Raw genomic sequence first — 18,025 nt, 5'->3', positions numbered from 1 at the left:
AATTACCAAGGGAGGTGTCAAGGGAACCTTTTAGAAATCAATGAGCAGCACACATCCTCAGACTCGCAAAAGAAATTGATTAGCTCTCTGATGTAGTAAGGGAGGTTTCCACAGTTCAGTGCAAGAGACTTCCAAATATGAGCAAAGTTTTCTTTTCAGGGACCTGGCGATACGATGCCAAGGTTCACCAAGGCTCTTTGAACTTTCTTGCAGTCAGATCATGTGCCCAAAGAGGCTCTGAACATGTGCTCCACCCTGGCATGAGCAGGGAGCAAGAAGTTTACCACATCTCATGGGCCAGAGATTCAACCCCTGCTTGCATTGGTGGCTTTTTCCTGTATTTATAGTTGATATAAAGTAGTGCCTGAGTCCCACTGCAGTCACCTTGTGTGAGCAATGTGGTGGGTTGGACGTCTCTGATCCATTCTGTGAGGTGCTAATTCAGCTCTCCAGCACTACACCATAGTGGGGCAGAATTGTTTTTCAAAGAAAAGAGTATTTAAATAGATACCTCATTATATGGGAGAGTTTAATAGTTTGCAAAGTCTCTGCTCCATTAAGATCATATCTTACAGCCAGCCTGGCATATCTGCATGAATGTGAGTTTATACTATCTCAATCTAAATATACGCTCATTTAATTTCATTTAATTAAAACCCAATAAAAGCTAGACAGATGTAATATAGTTAAAATAGCTACAGCACGGTGTGAGCCCAATATTGCATATATAGAGTGTCCGACCTTCAATGAGTACATAATATATTATTATTATTCAGATGTACTAAATATAGGTCATAAAGGTCAAAGTAGTTTTGGAGTCTGATTTAGAGAGGGGGTTGAGGGATGATTTTATTTCTTCAGGCTTCTACTGTAGAATAAATAGCTAGAGGTAAAGCAGCAGCATGTTTGGGAAAGGTGCTCTCTTCTGACACTCAGTTATGTGGGCTGGCAGTGCTCTGGGGGCTTCAGACAGGTCTTTGAACTTGCATGCAGTCAGATCATGTGCCCAAGGGGACTCTGAACATCAATTTCTAGAGGTCTGTTCATCTTTTGTCGAGGTACTAGAGAGTTTGTGGTTTAAGACAACCAAGCCATCATCTTAAGCTCTTTTAACCCCAGAGGACCAGTGTCTTTGTCAGGAGCAAATATACAATTTATAAATCTGCTCTGTATCCTACCATCTCTCATTTGCTAACTACATCTGCAGGTGCGCATATGCATTTTTCTCATTAAACCTTCTGACAGGTGGCATAACTCTTCACACTTAGAGGGCTTTTTTTTCCCTTTTCTCCCCAATACGTAGTTCTTTCCTCACGAGTAATGCTTAATTCTTTATTAAGTCTGGCTCTTCGGTAGTTTTGCCAGTATGTGTTGGGCTAATTGCTCTAGAGATGAGAACACAAATAAATACAGGTTTTCATCTCCCATTATCACAGATCAAGGCAAAAGCAAGGTCTCTGACTCATGCTGGTTGTAGCAAAATTCTTCCTTGCTCATCTTGCTAATACTTCCCACCTCTTGTGGAGAGGCTGCTTTTCTGCAAATGCAGTGACTCCGGACAACTCCCTGTTCTCCCCCAGGGTCCATAGCTTCAGTCACTGTCTCTCAGTCAATGACACAGGATCTCTAAGGCCAGCTCTGAGCTGGGAAGCCTCCCCAGCATGCTAACTCGTTTAAAACCTGTTTGGCTGAACTGATTTTAAAACTATCCAGCCATTGTAGTATTTCAGGTGATGTACATATTGAGTTTTGGCAGCAAGGGTCAGTGCTACACCTCTAACCATGTTTTCAAATGAGTTGATGTTGTGGTGGAAACTCTCAATATAGATCAGATTGTGCTGATGCTTCACAGTTCTTCTGTAAAGACTCTTGGATCACAAGCTCCTGAAGACTTCAAAGCAGCTCTGATGATATTCATATTCTCAGCGCTCTTGAATGCTTCCAGTGAGTTTCATTGTTGAAGAATTTCTCTTTCGCCTTGCTCTTCAGAAAAACTTATGAACAAAATGTCAAATTAGAATAAATAACTACTCTGAATGTTAACATACAGATAGATATCTTTGCCATGTAAGGAAACTCCAGAAATTCCAGGAGCATTGTCATCTTTCACCTAGTAAAGAGCTTGGTCTTACAACAATTATCATTCTCTTTTAATCACCATCAATTAACTAAGTTATGGAACTATGCCCTGGACCCCCCTAGTGTGTCTTTCAGGCAAATAACTGCAAGTGAAGTTCGAGTTCGAGAGGGCTCTATAGGTGACTGCAGTCACTCTCTGGAAAAGTGTAGGAGCTTCTAACAAAGAAGCAGTGGGAGCCAGCTCACCAGATCATCTGAGCATTTATGCTCTCAGAGTTACCAGCAAGCGTTTTCATTTTAGTGATCCTATAGCTAGAAGTACTGCTTACTTGGAAACAAAAGGAGTACCCAACATAAGTAGAACAAATTTCCAAAAAGAAGTGATATCCATCCCAGTGAAATGTCAGTGATGGCCATATCCTGCTTCACTGGTAATAGTCAGCAGTCAGTACCCAACAGAAGACATTCAGCTCCTGGCAAGAAACAGCTTTGAGTCCGTACATCAGATGGGCATCGACCTAGGGCATGGTATGTAAGGACAGCCCAAGAGAATGGGGATTGGGTAGTATTATCCAAAAGGGTCAGGAAATCCACACAAGGATGGATGCTGTCTCAGACTAGACGAGGGTCGAAGCAATATCGTGGCCAACCAGTTGACAGCTGAAGTTTTACGTCCTGGAAGAACCGATACTGCACGTCTGGGTCTAGCTGTGTGAGGCGCATGCAGCAGTGATGGGTTCTACACAAACTCCCTGTTGCAAATGGTGGCAAGTAGCCAGTCTTTTCTGTAGTGCTTTCACTTCTGAAAATAGTTCCCCTAAAACTATGTTAGGAAGTAGCCGAAAGCACTGTTGGAGCTCTCTGGGATTCAGTGTTGCACTGCCCTGGTGCCCAGCTGCAGCCAGCAAGAGCCTTAGTTTCTCTGTTTCATGTTGCTTTGGAGTGATTTTTTTGTGGATTAGGTTCCTACAAGAAAGTGGTGTGTTGGTAAGTCTGGGGTGAGTTTGTGTCAGCAGAGTGAAGTCCCTTCTCCAACAGAGCCTCTCCTCCACACTGAGAAATACGAAGGCAAATAATCCCATGGGGTTTTGCAGTGTATCATCCTGTGTTTTGCCTTGTTTTGGGTGCCTGGTTGTGTGCTTCCAGTACACAGAAGATGTCAGGGTCAGCATTCATTCCTGACTGAAGTGAACGTATGGTGTGTTACTCAGTGTCTGTTATCATAAAGCGGAAAGCAACTCTCCTTCCTTATGAGTGTTTCAAACCTTTCAAACACAAGGAATTGGGTTTGAAGTTTCATTTTGGGGTGCCCTTTGCATAAAGCAGCCTGGTAATCACAGGACACAAGTTGGCCTCAGTAACCTCAAGTGATGGCATCTCCATCACTTGATGGACTCCTTATGTTGTCACTGTGGGTTAAGTGCTGTGGTTTGTGCCCCTTGAAGGATACCCTGAAAAGACAACAACCAGAAATGTATTGTCATGATATGAAGGGCAAATGGAAACTTTTACTGCTTCTGGATGAGGAAATTTGGGGTCCAACAGGAAAGCCTTGTGCACTCTCCATAATGGTGTCCTGTGAGTGAAGAGCGAATGGCTTAACTTTGCAAAGGTGAGAGAGACCCAGAACAAACACTGCGCTAAATACAGCAAGCTTCTGTGCTGCTCCCACGAGGGTTGGCTTACATTCAGAATCTGGGGATTGGGATTTAACGCAGAAAAAAATGATCTGGTCACACTTACATTTTAGAGAATCTGCTTCAAGTATGCAGTTGCTCCTAGAGCTCTGTGTAGACAACTGCATATTAGAGAAAGGGTTTAGCCTCTACAGGGAGTAGATTTAAAGATTTGCTGCAAATCTTTTCAGTTCTAGGACAGAAAAACAAACCCTGTTTCAGCCAGATGAGAGAAAAGGAAGTGCTGTTTTCTGCCCCTTGGGCTTGTGCTCAAAGTCATTGCACCGTTCCTGTGGGAAGCGACACACTGTGGTGATGCTTTTCTTAACTCTGAGAACTGATGGGGTGGGGGGTGGGGGGGGGTTGGCAACAACACAGGAGTGGGGAGGTCCTAGACCAAACAGAACAAAAATATCACTTGGCAAACTTTCCAAATGGGCAGTGAAATAACCCTGTTTTCCATGACTGTGATATTCCATACAAGTATCTCTGAGTATAACTGTTCTGTCAAGGATAGTGGTAGTTACTAAGATAGATAAATAAGCAGCAGATTTATTATTGCAAGAGAGAGATTACCCACAACTTCAGTCACTGCAAGATTTTTCCTGATGCTTCAGTCATCTGTGGATAGAAAGCGTCAGAAAATACAACCAGACATAAAGTTAAAATGGGGTAAAGTCATCTTGGCAGAGGAAAATGCTAAAATGAGTAGTTTGAGTTGCTGCTTCTGCGTAGAGAAAGGGCTCTGCCTAAAGGAAGGATAGTTAGGAAGGAAAAAGAATAAGTATAAATAATGTAATAACCTTTTAAGAGGCAAGTTAAACGTGCTTAAAATATGCCTTCTTTGTATTTACAGAAATTCTTTTCTGTCTTTCTTTCCCATTGGGTGATCATTGTTGTGGATAATGGAATGAGCTGTAAATCTGAGATACACGACACTCTTGTATGCATACTGGTATTTATTAATCAATACACTGAACATGATTTGACACACTGTGTCCTGTTTAACCCTGTTTTTCTGTCTGTTTAAACTCCTCAGTTTTCTTTGGTAAGTGCTTGGTATTCAGATCCTACAAATCTGCATAAAACCAACACATACCATGAACTGCCTACAGATTCGATCTGCATGAATCTCTCTCCCTTATACTAACAGCCTTCATATGTGCAAAATAAGACCAAGGGGACAAAAGTGGGGATTAGAAGGGTTCCCTGCCAATTTGCCCAGCTGGAGCATCTCCCCTTCAGTCATGTTTTGTTATTGATTGTATGCTGAACTCAAGACACTAACCAGTGGCTCCTCCACTTACTGAACACATTGACCTCATAAAACAAACCTTTATAGATCATTGCAACAGGATAACTTAACCTCACTCCCAGAGAAGCCCTCCTTATAAGATACTCTTCATTATAGCATGTAAAATTATCTCCAGTGCCTTATAAAGAGGGTAGGGATTCTCTTCTCCAGCTAACATCCAAATTAGGCAGGAACAACAGAGATCTGGCTAGCGTGCCATTGTTACATTACCAGAAACTACTTAATTTTGAAATATTTCTGTATGTAAAGTTAATTCTGCATGACACCCACTTCTCTGCCGGAGGGAACCTGATGCAAGGGTTATGTGAATGTGGAGAATGGCTCAAAACTGATTTGCTACACTCTCTCCTTAGTTTAATTTCTTTAAGCAAGCAGATTTTGTCCCACTGGTCATTCTAACCTCAAAGCAAAATTGCACCTAGCGCCCGCTACCATGCGCTTTCCACCCCTCCTGCCCAGAACACTCACGGTCACACAGCCCCGAGGACGCCCCTTCCTTGTTCTGTATGAGGAATGAAGGGGCACTGCACCATCTTCCCAACGTGTCCTCCATCTCAACTGCTTGAACAGTGGTGTGGGTGAATGCAAGTGGTGAGACCAGCCAGCAACACCACTTTAGCAGCTTAGTTCGGCCCCCCGTTCATGAGGGTGGTGGCTTTAGATGCTGCACTCCTGGAAGCAATGAGCTTTACTAACCCCCAGACAGCCACTCTGACTTTTATTGCACATCAATTTCTTTTTGTTTATTCCTGTCGCGCTAATACAAATTCTAGCTTTAAAAAAACTTTCTGCTCTTTAGTTATAATTTTCTTCCTTTCCTCTTTGTACTAATGCTTCTCTCTAATCTTATTTGCATTCAAATTACCTCACCAGGTGGTACACCGATCAGAGGTAAGAATGCTGAAATGTGCCTCCAGTTGTCACGTCACTCCATCTCCTGTCTGCCTTGTCCCTTCTCCTCCGGTGTTTCTCATCTCCAGCTTTTACTCTCAGCCCTAACTCTGCCAGTGCTCTCACTCATCTGCACTCTCCCACTAGTGTGTTTATTTTGGTTGGATTTTAGCGTGATTTCTTGTAGACTCATCCATTGCAATTTTGCACTGTTGAAAGGGGGTTATTCAACGGAAAGTTTGCAAACTGGAAAATGGTCCCTGGCCTCCGCCACAGCAGGGTTGACATCTCCTGCAACTTCTACAAGTCTTTGAACTTCCCGCGCAGTTGTGGCCTCTGAGGTTTTGTGTCTAGGAAGTTTTAGATGGATTACTTTGTAAGTGTAAGGAGGTAACATTTTCACAAGAGAACAGTCAAATTCTTCACTGCTGCTGGGCATTAAACTTTAACCATAAGGAGGGCAATTCTGGAAAGTTTGAGCAAACCTGGCTCTGGGAGAAGGAGCACCTTTGTTTGCATTCCTCATGTTTGCCTTTCAAGTGTGCCTCTAATGTGGCAGCAGAGTGGAGAACCACTGCCCCAGACCCCCCTTTCCAAGCTGGACATGCCGATGTTGCTTTGCAGCACAAAGATTTGTTTTAAACAGATAAATCAGAAGCACATCTGGCTGCTTTAAGTCTTCATTAATTAAACCCACCCCTGCTTTGACAGCCCAGTGTGCACAGTCCCTGGCTAGTTTTCACAGCCTGTATGCACCAGTAATGACTTTCCAGTTGGAGTGTTGTCTTTTCTAGCCTAGACACTCAAAGCTGTCTCTTTAGATTAACTTTAGCATGTTAATCAGCGTTACATGCTAAGGCCCTTCTGAATTCTCTTGTGATTTTGGTTACCCCTGTTGACTGACCCCTGGATTTCTCGACAGAATGACTACCACCTACAAATCAACGTGATCTTGTTAGTTCAGTTTTCCCCCTTCTCCCCTTTCCCCTCCTCTTTCCCCTGAATCACTGCTGGAAGTTAATAGTCTGACTCTTTGGAACTGGTTCTGTTGCTGGGGGTTAATGTTTTCAGCTCCTGTTAAGTGATTTTAGACTAAATGTGAATTGCCGTTTGATGCGTATTTGCATTAAGTTGCCTCTGTAGCAAATCTGGGTCAGGGAGAAAAACTGCAAACCTTATTTTGATATGAATGGGCTTATATATCTGTCATTCCTCCCTTTGGAACGGTGGAGATTGACAGCTGTGATGTTACAAGCTCCTTAAACTATTTCCTCATCTCCTATTTCTACTGCAAATCCTAAAATGAAATGACAGATTGAATGCTAACTAGCCGAGCGCTCTGAGCTCCCAGCCGTGCACGCCAAGCATGCAGCCATCCCGGGGCCTCACTGCGTGCTCACTGCGTGCCTGCCCTGTCTGATGACATTAGTGACTCAGCACCAGAACCACGTGGATGCTCCATACGTCCTGCTTGGGAACCGAACGCATCTCTGTGGAAAGAACCATCCATCTCATAAAACATAAGTTCCCCGCACCCCCACCCCACTTCCCACCCCCATTTGAGTCCTGATGAGGTATTTTAAGAATGTTCTTGACATTATTTAAAATATATGTGTCCTGTTTGAATGTCAAAGATGACATTTCTGTGAGAGCAAACAGAAGCCACGTGCTGCTCTCTGTCTTCTCCCAGAGGATTTCTGTCAGCCTAATGCCTTTTATTTAAAACGGAGGTCACTGAATTTCTAAAGATAACGACAGATTAGATGAAAGTGCTTTTATGATGGTGAGGTTGTGTCCATGTAGAAGTGACTGTTCTGCCATGTTCTATACCCAGCTGCACTCTTGTTCCTCATTAAGGTAAGTTTGATGCTTTGGAATCCACATTAATTTGGTCTGAAAGGAAGGGTGAACTAATGACTCTTAATGAACACTTTTGGTAATAATATTTGGGGGGAAGGGGTGGTTTTGTCTTGATTTAACTGCTGCTGTGACTGTATCGCTAGGAGTTGTGTGTCTGGAGTACTTGGGAGGTTTAAGCATTACCTTTGTGCCGGAGCAGCGGAGAACCCACTCAGAGGGAGCAGCATGGGGTTAGTGAGAGGACGACCTGAGAAATTCTACCATGCACCCCTACTTACAGGAGATTTTTCTCTCTAAACATCTCATTTGACCTTACCCCCACATATTTCATCCTTTTTGTCCAAGACATCTCTGGCTTCCCTGAAATGAGAGGTGCTCTCATCTGTAATTCAGAATCTCCATTTGTAGCTTCACTCTTTACCCCTCCAGGACTGCCCCAGACAGTAACTTAGTCTTGAAATCCCTATTCGTTCATCAGAAAGACATGGAGCTGGCAGATGCCCATCAGATTAGGGAATAGCTAGCTTCTTAAGGTGACCCACAGATAGCACCAGCAAATCCATATTTAAGCAAGTTCTGCCCCATTCTTATTTTCAAAGTAGAATATAAGATGTTTCCAGCATTTCTCTGGAACTGGACTCACTCAACCTTTTATGAAACCTGGCTGCATTTTCCTGCCCCAGGCTGCAAGGGAGAGCAGAGCACGGTTGTGTTTCAGGTGGGTGCTGGACCGAACAGGCATTAGATCAGATGCACATGAGGAGGTAAAGAAATATCACTATCTCAGGCATTATCCCTCTCCAGTCAGATTTATTTGTTACTTTTCTGTCACCACAGGAAATATCTGAGGTTCCTATACATAAGAGTATTTCTTCCCTGCAGATGTCAGAGTAGCAGAGGTCTGTCTGAATTAACTTTAGATCAGCTCACTTGGGTGTCAGAAGCTGTCTGTCTGGGAAGCCAGGTAAACACCTGCATCGACTTCTGTATAGCTGCAGCTAAACCTTTTCCAGTCCTGAGTGAACTGATTTAAATATAGCTCCAGTATTTCGACACTATTCTGAGAGCTGGAGCATAAAGCTATCCAAAGATTAGAGGAAGCTAAAAGAATTTTGTTGTCTCTTCTTGAGCATGTGTTTGTACATTTGATTGCACTTTGTATGTGATAGGATTTTTTTTCCTGTTTCTTGAGCTTTTCCAGTCACAAAATAACAGCAAAAAGAAAACAATTTCAAAATGAGAAGATGTGCTTGCAGGAGCAGACAGTGTCAAGGGGAGGTTGGGTGGGGTAGTGCCTGGAAATGTTTGTAATAACATGTTTCTTACTGTTGGGATTCAGACTGACTCATGTCCCTTTAGAAGCATATAGGCGTTACTGTGCATTTGACAGTGCTGTAGTTTTTCTTCTGATGCAGAGTTCCCCAAGATTTCCTGTGCCTGCTGGTGAGAGATCAGAGCATCCTGAAACTCCACTGTCCAAGAGGAGAACTCGTGTTGCCAAGCACGTTGGGTCTCCTCTGCTCCCTCTCTGCCCAAGTCCAGCTCCGTGGCAGCAGTCAGGTGCTATCAGCAGCTCTCGTGGTGCACAGGAGAGTGATTTCTCAGCTGTGCTGCCATCCAGAACAGGCCCCTTGCGTGCCAATCACCGGCCTCTCAGGCATAATGACCATAATGAACACTAACAGCAAAAATATATTTGTAGTTACCTTGTTTTGCAGTGCTGATGGCTGGTGGAGACCAGGTGCAATGCTCTGTAACAGCTGGGAGATGCTGCTGTTATAAATTACAAAAAGTAGTAAATGTGGGACATGCTTATTTTTATTATTAGTGACTTGCATGGGTTTGGTGTCTTTCGGTTTTTCACATCTCCCACAGCAAGTGTTGGTCATCTTGGGCAGCAGCCAGGGTGTTTGTAGCAGAAGGGGGATTGGGACCCACACCTAAGCACTGGCTGAAGGGGTAACTAAGAATACTGCTTCAGGAAAAGTCTGGTGGTGTTTCTGTGGAAGAAGCTGGTAGGAGGCAGGAGGAAAGAAAAGGAAGGGAGGGCTTTGGGGTAGCCACATGCTCTAGTGTATAGGGTGGGCAAAATTTACCTCTTCCCTGAGAGGAAGGGCCCTTGTCAGGTATCTGGGTTCATTAATACCTACATTACAAATCCTTTCCTTAGATGAGTGCTGTAACTACAGCCTGGTTCCTCTGACTCTTGGGTACTTAAGTCTAATTTTATAACCAGGGCCAAAGGCCAGTGCCCCCGCTCTGAGCGGGGGGGCTGAGGCTGTGAATGCCCTGATAGAGAAATGGAGCTGCTCCCACTGCTGGGGATGGAGCTCCGACCTGAAGAGATAAGGAAGAGTGTCACTCCAAGAGCTGCTGTGTTAGCTCCATGCAGTGTTCTCTGGGAGAGGAGAGCACAGGTACCGGATGAGCTACAGAGCAGGATTTCAGAGAGATCAGTTTGTATGGCAGCTCAGAGCTTTTACATTTGGTTTGTCACCTAGAGGAGAGAGTGACAAGCCCTCCATGGCACAACAGTTCCCAGCGCTGCCAAGAAGCGGCCCTTATCAGGATCTGCCTTCCCCCTGCTCTTTCTGTGCAGTGCACTTTTTAAATGCTTCTTTTAACCACTGTCACTGCAACTAATGATTCTGCCTGAGCACAAGTATATTTGAATAGATAAGTATCTTGGAGAGCTGCTAACGGGGCTGCTGTCTTTGCCCAAGTTTAAAGACCAAAAGAAAAAGCTAAGAGAGGAGGGAAGGGACTGGCAAGGAGTTAGCAGCACAAAGTAAAGAACCTATAAGGGATGCCTGTCAGTCAGCAGGGCCAGCTCCTGCCCTCAGCCCCAGAAATCTCTGCCTTGTCACCATTCTCCCTGGCACTGGAGAGCAGCCAACGGTTTTTCTCAGGAGCTGTCAGCTCCCTGATAAGCTGAGATGTGTTATCGGGAACAGATCTGAGCTGCAAGCGAGATCAACATGACATTGCAGCGTGGTGAGGAATGGCTGCCCCTCTTGCGCTGGAGCCCCGCTGTTGTTCAGGGTGCTTAGGAGGCAGCTGAGGTCGAGTGGTGCTCAGCAGAGAGGCTTTGCTCTGATGCACACTACTGCTGTAGAGCCCCACGTGCTCCCAAACAAGCTGTTCGCTGCTCCTCTCTGTACACATGTGCATGTCCTGGTGGTAGACAGTCCTCGTGCATCCACTGAGGCCGTGCTGTCTGGTTGCACATCAGGACTCAGCCAGGCAAACGAGACCAGACACCTGAGACAGGAGCACTGGAAGAGACCGTATGAGAAGTCTGCAGTAACATCCTGTGTGAACAAGACCTTACTCAGCAACTTGTGCAACATAAATCCCAAGGTAATGAATAAAAGTAAATCAGCCTTCCTAGCCCTAGTTTGCCAAGGTGCAGATTATAAAATGAGATGTTAACAGGGCTAGGAATAGAAATCAGGTCCTTTGCACTTCTCAAAGCAGAGAATCCACTGCACTTTTGAGGGTCTTCAGATACAGCTTCCATGAACTTCAGGGAAAGGAGCTGCTCAGGACTGTTCTTTCTTTCCTGTAGCTCCTTGTATTCTGTCCAGACTGGACTTGAACCCTCCAAGAGATGAAGCTGTTCCTTTCTCTGGGATGACTGAACTAGGGCCTGGAGCATTTTACATTTAGGGAGTTTTTCCCAAGGCTCGGGTGCATTTCTATCTCCAGCTTTTTGATCCCAGCAGTGTCTGAGCTTATAACTTTCTTCATAAATCTCTGTACTCTGAGATACCCTACACTTTCCTGTATCCATCACTTAGTTGTAGGCTGTCCTTCAAGAAAACCCCTCTAGTCCCATTGACTGCCATCAGTTTACCCTGATCCTTCCACTTCTTGCTAGCTGTCAGCTATACTGAGGGATCTGTATGTTTGTCTAATGATGATTTATTGCGGTAACTATTTTCTTTCTGGTTCAGTTGAGAGGTTTGCATTAACTTCCTTATGCTTTCTGGGTTCTCTCCTTGCTCCTGACGCGCCACAGTCTGAACAGTTGTGCCAACCCAGACAAACCCAGAATCCCTTGCCCAGTGTCCCTGAGCAGTTTTTAGGCAGTTGCTGACACATGTTACATGTTTATAGTATGATTCTAGAAATTGGTCCACATTGGCTGCAGAACTGACAGGCAGTAACAGCATGTAATCTGAAACCCCCTTCTGCCTTCATTTTCTTCACCCTCTTATGTTTTCCTCTTCTCTCTCCAGCAGTGATGTTGAGGTACCTAGAGGTAAAAAATAGTTTGACTAACCGACATTTAAGATGCATGGTGAGCACAAGTATAAAGGGTATAAATACCAGGGATATGTGTTGAATGTCTAAAGGGGGCATATAAAAAGCTATGTGTTCATGGCAGAATTATCTAGGGATCTTCATTTTTTCCAGGCGGACACCACTGCCTGTCACCTGAAGCTGACTCTGCTTTCAGCCCAGCCAGCTGATGAGAGCTACAGGCTAAATCAGAGATAGGGTCTTCCTCAGGGTGATGACATCCACTCTCTTTTGTTTGTGGGTTGGGGTTTTTTTAAGTTTGGGTATGTTTTGCAGAAAACAGCTTTTCCCGGCCAAGCTTGATGTCAGCACTCAGAATGAACTCAGCAGCACATGTGTGCCCACAGAGTAATGAGCAGAAATTAAGAAGGAGATAATAAATAGTGAGTTTTAGGAAAATCTTCCTGACCGAAAGCATAACCAGGCTGTGGCATCAATTCCTTGAGAAAGTGGCGAAAGACCTGTCACTTGGCACATTTAAAATGGGATTGGACAGAACACGAGTACATTTACAACAGGGAGCAATATTGCCCTGGCCCCCAGGGATGCACAAGATAACCTAATCGGTCTTTCCCATTTCTAGATTCTCTGATTCTCTGTGTCTTGTCAGTGCTGGGAAGCTTCGTCCTGCTCCACTGCCTGTCATGCTGCTGTCTGCTTGAAGATGTTTTTCCCAGATAGTATGTAGAACTTCAGTGTTCTCCCTGAATTAAGCAACAGTGCTCTGAAGGTTTTGGCCTGTGGGTGTCCAGAGAGTGCCATGGCTAGGGAAAGCTGGCAGGTCCTTTTGTTAGTAGATGGAAAGACTTCTGCAAACGAGCTTTCTCTGTCTAGCTGGAGCCTCACTTCCAGCACTAATGCAACAATAGGGAGGGCTCTGTACATCATTTTTATTATATGGCAGAACCCAGGGAAGTTCATTTTTCCCCATGACATATAGACTTATGCTACAGTCTCGATTTATCCTTCTAAATAATGTAGGTGGCAGTGGTTGATTCACATTAGTTTTTCTTCTGTTCTGATGATATGAAAAACTGAGTTGACCTCTGCAGCTTGAACCAGCAAGAAGGGAGAAGGCAATTTCACCAGCTATTCTCAGTGCCGCTCTCAGTGGTCGTTTTGAACCATGGCAAGCAGAAATGAGTTCAAATCCTTACAAGCAAAGGGGTTAATGTTTTCTTTTAGTTCAGTATATGGTTTGTGAGCAGAGTTCCCTTCTTACAGGCAGTCCTAACCAGCAGAATCTGAGTACTTGGAGGCACTTGAAAAATTATTCCCACATTGCCTGGGGGAAGCAGGCTGAGCACCAGCCGCTTCAGTGTCTGGCCAACGGCCCTTCGCTCCTGCAGTGCCAGCTTGCTGTCATATGCATCCTGCTTCTTTCTTTCTCTGCATCTCCATCTTTTAGTCTGCATATGGGGTCCAGCTGGGGGAGTTTAGATGTGACCAGTTCTGCAGTCATCTGTGCTAGGCAAGAAGTTGGATGAAAGGCCAGCCTCCCAGGCCAAGTGGTGCTGGACACCAGTGGAATAGATTGAGCAGATGAGAGAAAACCACCCTAGATCAGCACTCACTACCACATCATGAGTAGTCTACAGGTTCCCCATGTAAATTGCTACTCTGTGTGCTCTGACAATTATTGAAATTACTTAAATTTGCCCCTCATGCATCTGACACTTTGGGGATGGGATCAGATCGTGTCATGAGGAGCCTGCAGTCTGGGCTAAGCAACTGTTCCTGACCCAAAGCTGGAGGAGCAGGCACTGCTGGGACAAAGGGAGGGTGGCTTTCATGCAAGCACTATGCAGCAAAATGGGTGTATTGCACTGGTGTATATCTTTGATGTCTCAGATGAGTTTCTAATCTTTTTGTATTGCATATAATGAAATTTGAAAGAACAAGGAGGTTATTGACATGGAGAAAGCTGGTGAAAGGCAAAGTGTTTTCTCAAAAGGGGATGTCTGCTGGAAGGAGGGTTGGTGAGGTGGGAGGGATGGGACTATGCCAGTTTCTGCAGGAAGGTCGCAATTTGTTGAGCGTTTGCTAGGCTTTGTGTGCATCAGATAAGAAACAGCTACAGTTAGTGTGCTTTGTGCTTGGCTGTTTTGATTAAAGGCTTATTAAAGGTCCTTTTATTAGACAGGAGTCTCATACAAAGCTGTAATTAATATGTGTGTATGTGTATGTGTTTTTCCTTTATTGAAGCAATGAATATAAGTGGTGGGGCAATTGGAAATACATCAGTAACTGGTTCCCTGTACATTAAAAAAAATAACAATAATCAATTTCACAAGCTTCTAACAGCAGACTGGGTACCTTTTGGCTGCATGCTTGGTACCCTGTGGGTCCAGGGAATGTCACAATATATTTATCTAGGAAGATACTTTAAAAGTGTGGGGCATGGCCTTCCTTTTCTGAGGCTGGCTGTTCAATTACCAGATTTGCCATAACCTGAGTTCTCTGTGTCATTTTGTTTGTATACAGGAGCTCTGCAAATAGAGAACAGTGAGGAGTCAGACCAAGGCAAATACGAATGTGTTGCAACCAACAGCGCAGGAACCCGCTACTCTGCTCCAGCTAACCTTTATGTTCGAGGTAAGACCAGCTTCCACCCAAGGAGGGTCACTCTCCTCCTGCCCAAAAGTCTCCATGGTTTTCAGCGAAGGAGTATGTTCCCTGTCTTAGGCCTTCATCACACTTTGTGAATTGTGATGTGGCCTTTTGCTCAAAAACCAGCAGGTTAGGTTCAAGGATATCTTTGATCCGCGTTGAGTTTGACTCACATTTCTGGAAATCTGTTTTTGCTGTTTATGTGGTGTTATGTAAAATGTTGAAATATGGGCAGAATTGGAATTCCTTTCTCCCTTGAACTCCTTAACTTTGTGTCATGGTTATTTTAATTGGGATTGAAGAGTACTTAATCTTCTTAGTATAAACTAACCTTTGGTGGAATAGTGTAAAACTGGCCATGCTCTGATGAGCCAGAGGTGCTCAGCTATAGGTGAGCCAATATTTAGGCTTCTGCTTTGAAATGTGTGTCGTTAAAAACTGAACAGCTTTTTGGAGTTGTCCTAATCCATCTTACATGCATCGATGATTGAGCCTCTGGGTACTAATGGTTCACACTGGGAACCTGCTGGAAATTAGCCACAATTCATGTAAAGTGATTTTTCTAATGGTTGTGCTATGTTGCCCATTTAAAACTGTTTTCAACATATCAGAATAGCTAGATTTTACATTAGGACAGTCTCCTGCCAGTTTTTCTTTCTCAACATTAAAGGTGTTTGAGTTACCTTGGAGAGAAGCAAGGGCTAAATTCCCTGTATGCTTTCTGTTAATTTCAGCAAGAAAAAAATGTGCTGCTTCATATGGAACTCTGTATAATCAGAGCCACTGGTCAGGAGCCCCTGGGAAATGTAGTAATGGATTTTCCCAAGAAGAGAAAGAAGATTCTTGTGCTGGTGCAACCCGCTGTTTGTTAGGGAGTTAGAACGAGATTTTATTTCCACATAGTGAATCAACTGTCTAATAATAAAATCTCATCTTCATTTCTTCCTTCCTCTGTTTTGATGAAAGAAAACACAATCTTAAAGCTGTACATGCATTGGTTAGTGTGGAAAGGGGGCATAAGAAGGATTAAGTCTTCACATGCTGAGTGTTTGCTTCTAGGGGTGGCTTCTGTCATTGTTCTCTTTGCTTATTCTGGGGGACTACTTTTTTATTTTGCAGTGTAATTTGGGTTATAAGAGTCTTTGGAAGACTGAAGTATCCAGTTAAGGATATTCAGAAGATGAAGCTATATCTATGCAGTGGAATCACCCATTTCACTCTCACAATGTACTTACGGATGATTTTAAACTCCTTGTGTTCTTGCAAGTTCATTTTTCAGGGAAGCTGGACTAAAATGCATTCCAGATTGTCACTTTGCACTCTGAGGGAAAGGATCCTAGTTACCAGGTTGGCTGTTGCTGCATAGGTTTGCGTGGATACCCAGCTGTTTTGCTGCAGTATTTGGGATGCTTTTGCTTCCTGTGACATGCTCAGATTCTCAATGTTCTATTTTCTATAGCAGTGTGGCTGAAAAAAGGCACAGGAGCTTCAAGAGGCAGAAAAACCTCCGCTTAACAACTTTACGATTTCTTACTAATGAACACTTTATTTAGCAAGTGAATCCTGTAGGACTGAGGAGTGTACTGAATTTTACACTTGACTTGCTGCTCAGCAAGGTCTTGTTTAGGCTAGGAATGGGCCCTGGATGGTCTGCACATGTGAGATGATCCTGACGTTCACCGAAGAAAGCATGTTCTTAGACATATGCTTTGCTGTTAACTGTGATTTTCTTACACATAAATTTTTGGAACAAGCCTTTTTACTGCACATAATCTTTACGTCAGTCTCCAACCTGTGTGATAAAGCCCTGCTGTATATTTAAGACAGGATACCCCATAAATTATTATCCGATTAAATTCACTGTGCGTACTAGGTCCTACATGGTAATTGTGCTTACAGTTTCTGAGAGCAAATATTCTATTAGAAAAAAAAATCATGTTACTACATTAATGACAGCAGAAAGATAGTCAAACCACAACAATATTTTATTTCTTTAACAAGCAAGGAGAAAAATGAAAATATCTTGCTTTCTTAGGTCTAGGATGCAGAATAAAAGAACCCCTGTTTTTTCTCCTTGTGATAGACCTACAGTGTTGTCATTAGATGGATCAGTGACTTTCAGTAGGGTCTTCAGAAAGTGTCTGCATCTTCACTAGAGAAAACATTAATTAATGCTAAATTACGGTGGAAATTAAGTGTGTCAGCTGCACCACCACTGCATGGCGGTTTCATAACGATTGACCTCATTGCGGTGAATACAAGAAGTTGGCCACTTTTTCGGAAAGCATGGCTGAGTACTGAACAGCGGTACTAATTTCCACCATGTGTAGTTTTCAGGACTGCTTGTACCTGCTCTCATTTACACCTTTTTTTTTTTTTTTAATAGTTCAAATGTTTGTTTGTCTCTTGACTCTTGGGGTTTATGTTTTTGATCATGTCCTCCCCTTTCCTAGCCTCCCAGGTAATCCTTTGTGAGTGTGCTGTGTTAGAAAGCACGGGCTCATTAGCATCTTTATCATACTTTTCATGATAACAAAGGAATGTACTGGGTGCTGAGAAGGAGTATCCAGGCACTGCTCAGGGCTTCCTTTATCAATGAAAGAACAGGAGGAGGAAGAAGCAGGCTGCACCAGTGTCTTGTCTCTCTAAATCCTTTAGAGCCAGCACTTCTGCACAGATGGACTTCATTAAAAGTTAAAACATTTCCACACCAGGGATTTGTAAAGGAAAATGGATGCATTTTCCTTCAAGCTATTATTTTCATCTTACTAAGTGTGCTGGAAAGCAACCCTCATAAGCCTTCTGCTTCTGGACTGACAGGTCTATCTGTCTCCTGCTGCAGAGCCAGGATGGGGATAGGGACCAGTGCTGGGAGCTGACTGCCTCCCACTGCTGCTCTTCAGCCCTCCATGCACAGAGAGTTGCAGAAAACATCCAGACCATCAGAGGAGCAAGAACAGAGTGAAGGCAAGAGTGGGGAGCATGCCAGGGCAAGGTGGCTGGCTGGGGCGTGGCAGGGACTTTGAAGGGGTCACAGTGGCATATTCCTATCCTGCCCTTTCAGCACAAGCATGCTTGCCAGTGCTGGCCTGGATGTTATCGTTACCATCATGAGGGAACACTCATCCATTTGTGGTCCTTGGTTACGTGTGCCACAGTACATTGTAACAATGATTAGATTTTGGACTTGATGGTGCTGCAGGGAGAAGGGAAGGGAGTAGAAATGTATGGAAAATGCAATTCCTCTGATCCAGAGAGCTTACTGTCTAATTGAGCAGCAAAAATCCAA

The 18,025-nt window shown here is 43.9% G+C and overlaps 1 protein-coding gene across 19 annotated transcripts in view; it reads left to right on the top strand.

Annotated features, from left to right (window-relative positions):
- PTPRF (protein tyrosine phosphatase receptor type F) overlaps positions 1 to 18,025 on the top strand; it is a 389,874-nt gene that overhangs the window by 282,187 nt on the left and 89,662 nt on the right. For 11 of the 19 annotated variants that reach the window (XM_074906365.1, XM_074906369.1, XM_074906381.1 and 8 more), the window contains 2 exons: positions 5,944 to 5,961; positions 14,611 to 14,721. In XM_074906365.1, the coding sequence (XP_074762466.1) occupies positions 5,944 to 5,961; positions 14,611 to 14,721 (129 nt within the window). Of the gene's footprint in view, positions 1 to 2,246; positions 2,259 to 5,943; positions 5,962 to 14,610; positions 14,722 to 18,025 lie in introns of all 19 variants that reach the window. The other 8 variants (XM_074906384.1, XM_074906379.1, XM_074906383.1 and 5 more) reach the window with 2 other exon arrangements.

Source organism: Athene noctua, chromosome 5, assembly GCF_965140245.1.
Source record: "Athene noctua chromosome 5, bAthNoc1.hap1.1, whole genome shotgun sequence".
NCBI lineage: Eukaryota > Metazoa > Chordata > Aves > Strigiformes > Strigidae > Athene > Athene noctua.
This window is presented reverse-complemented; position numbering and strand designations above follow the sequence as displayed.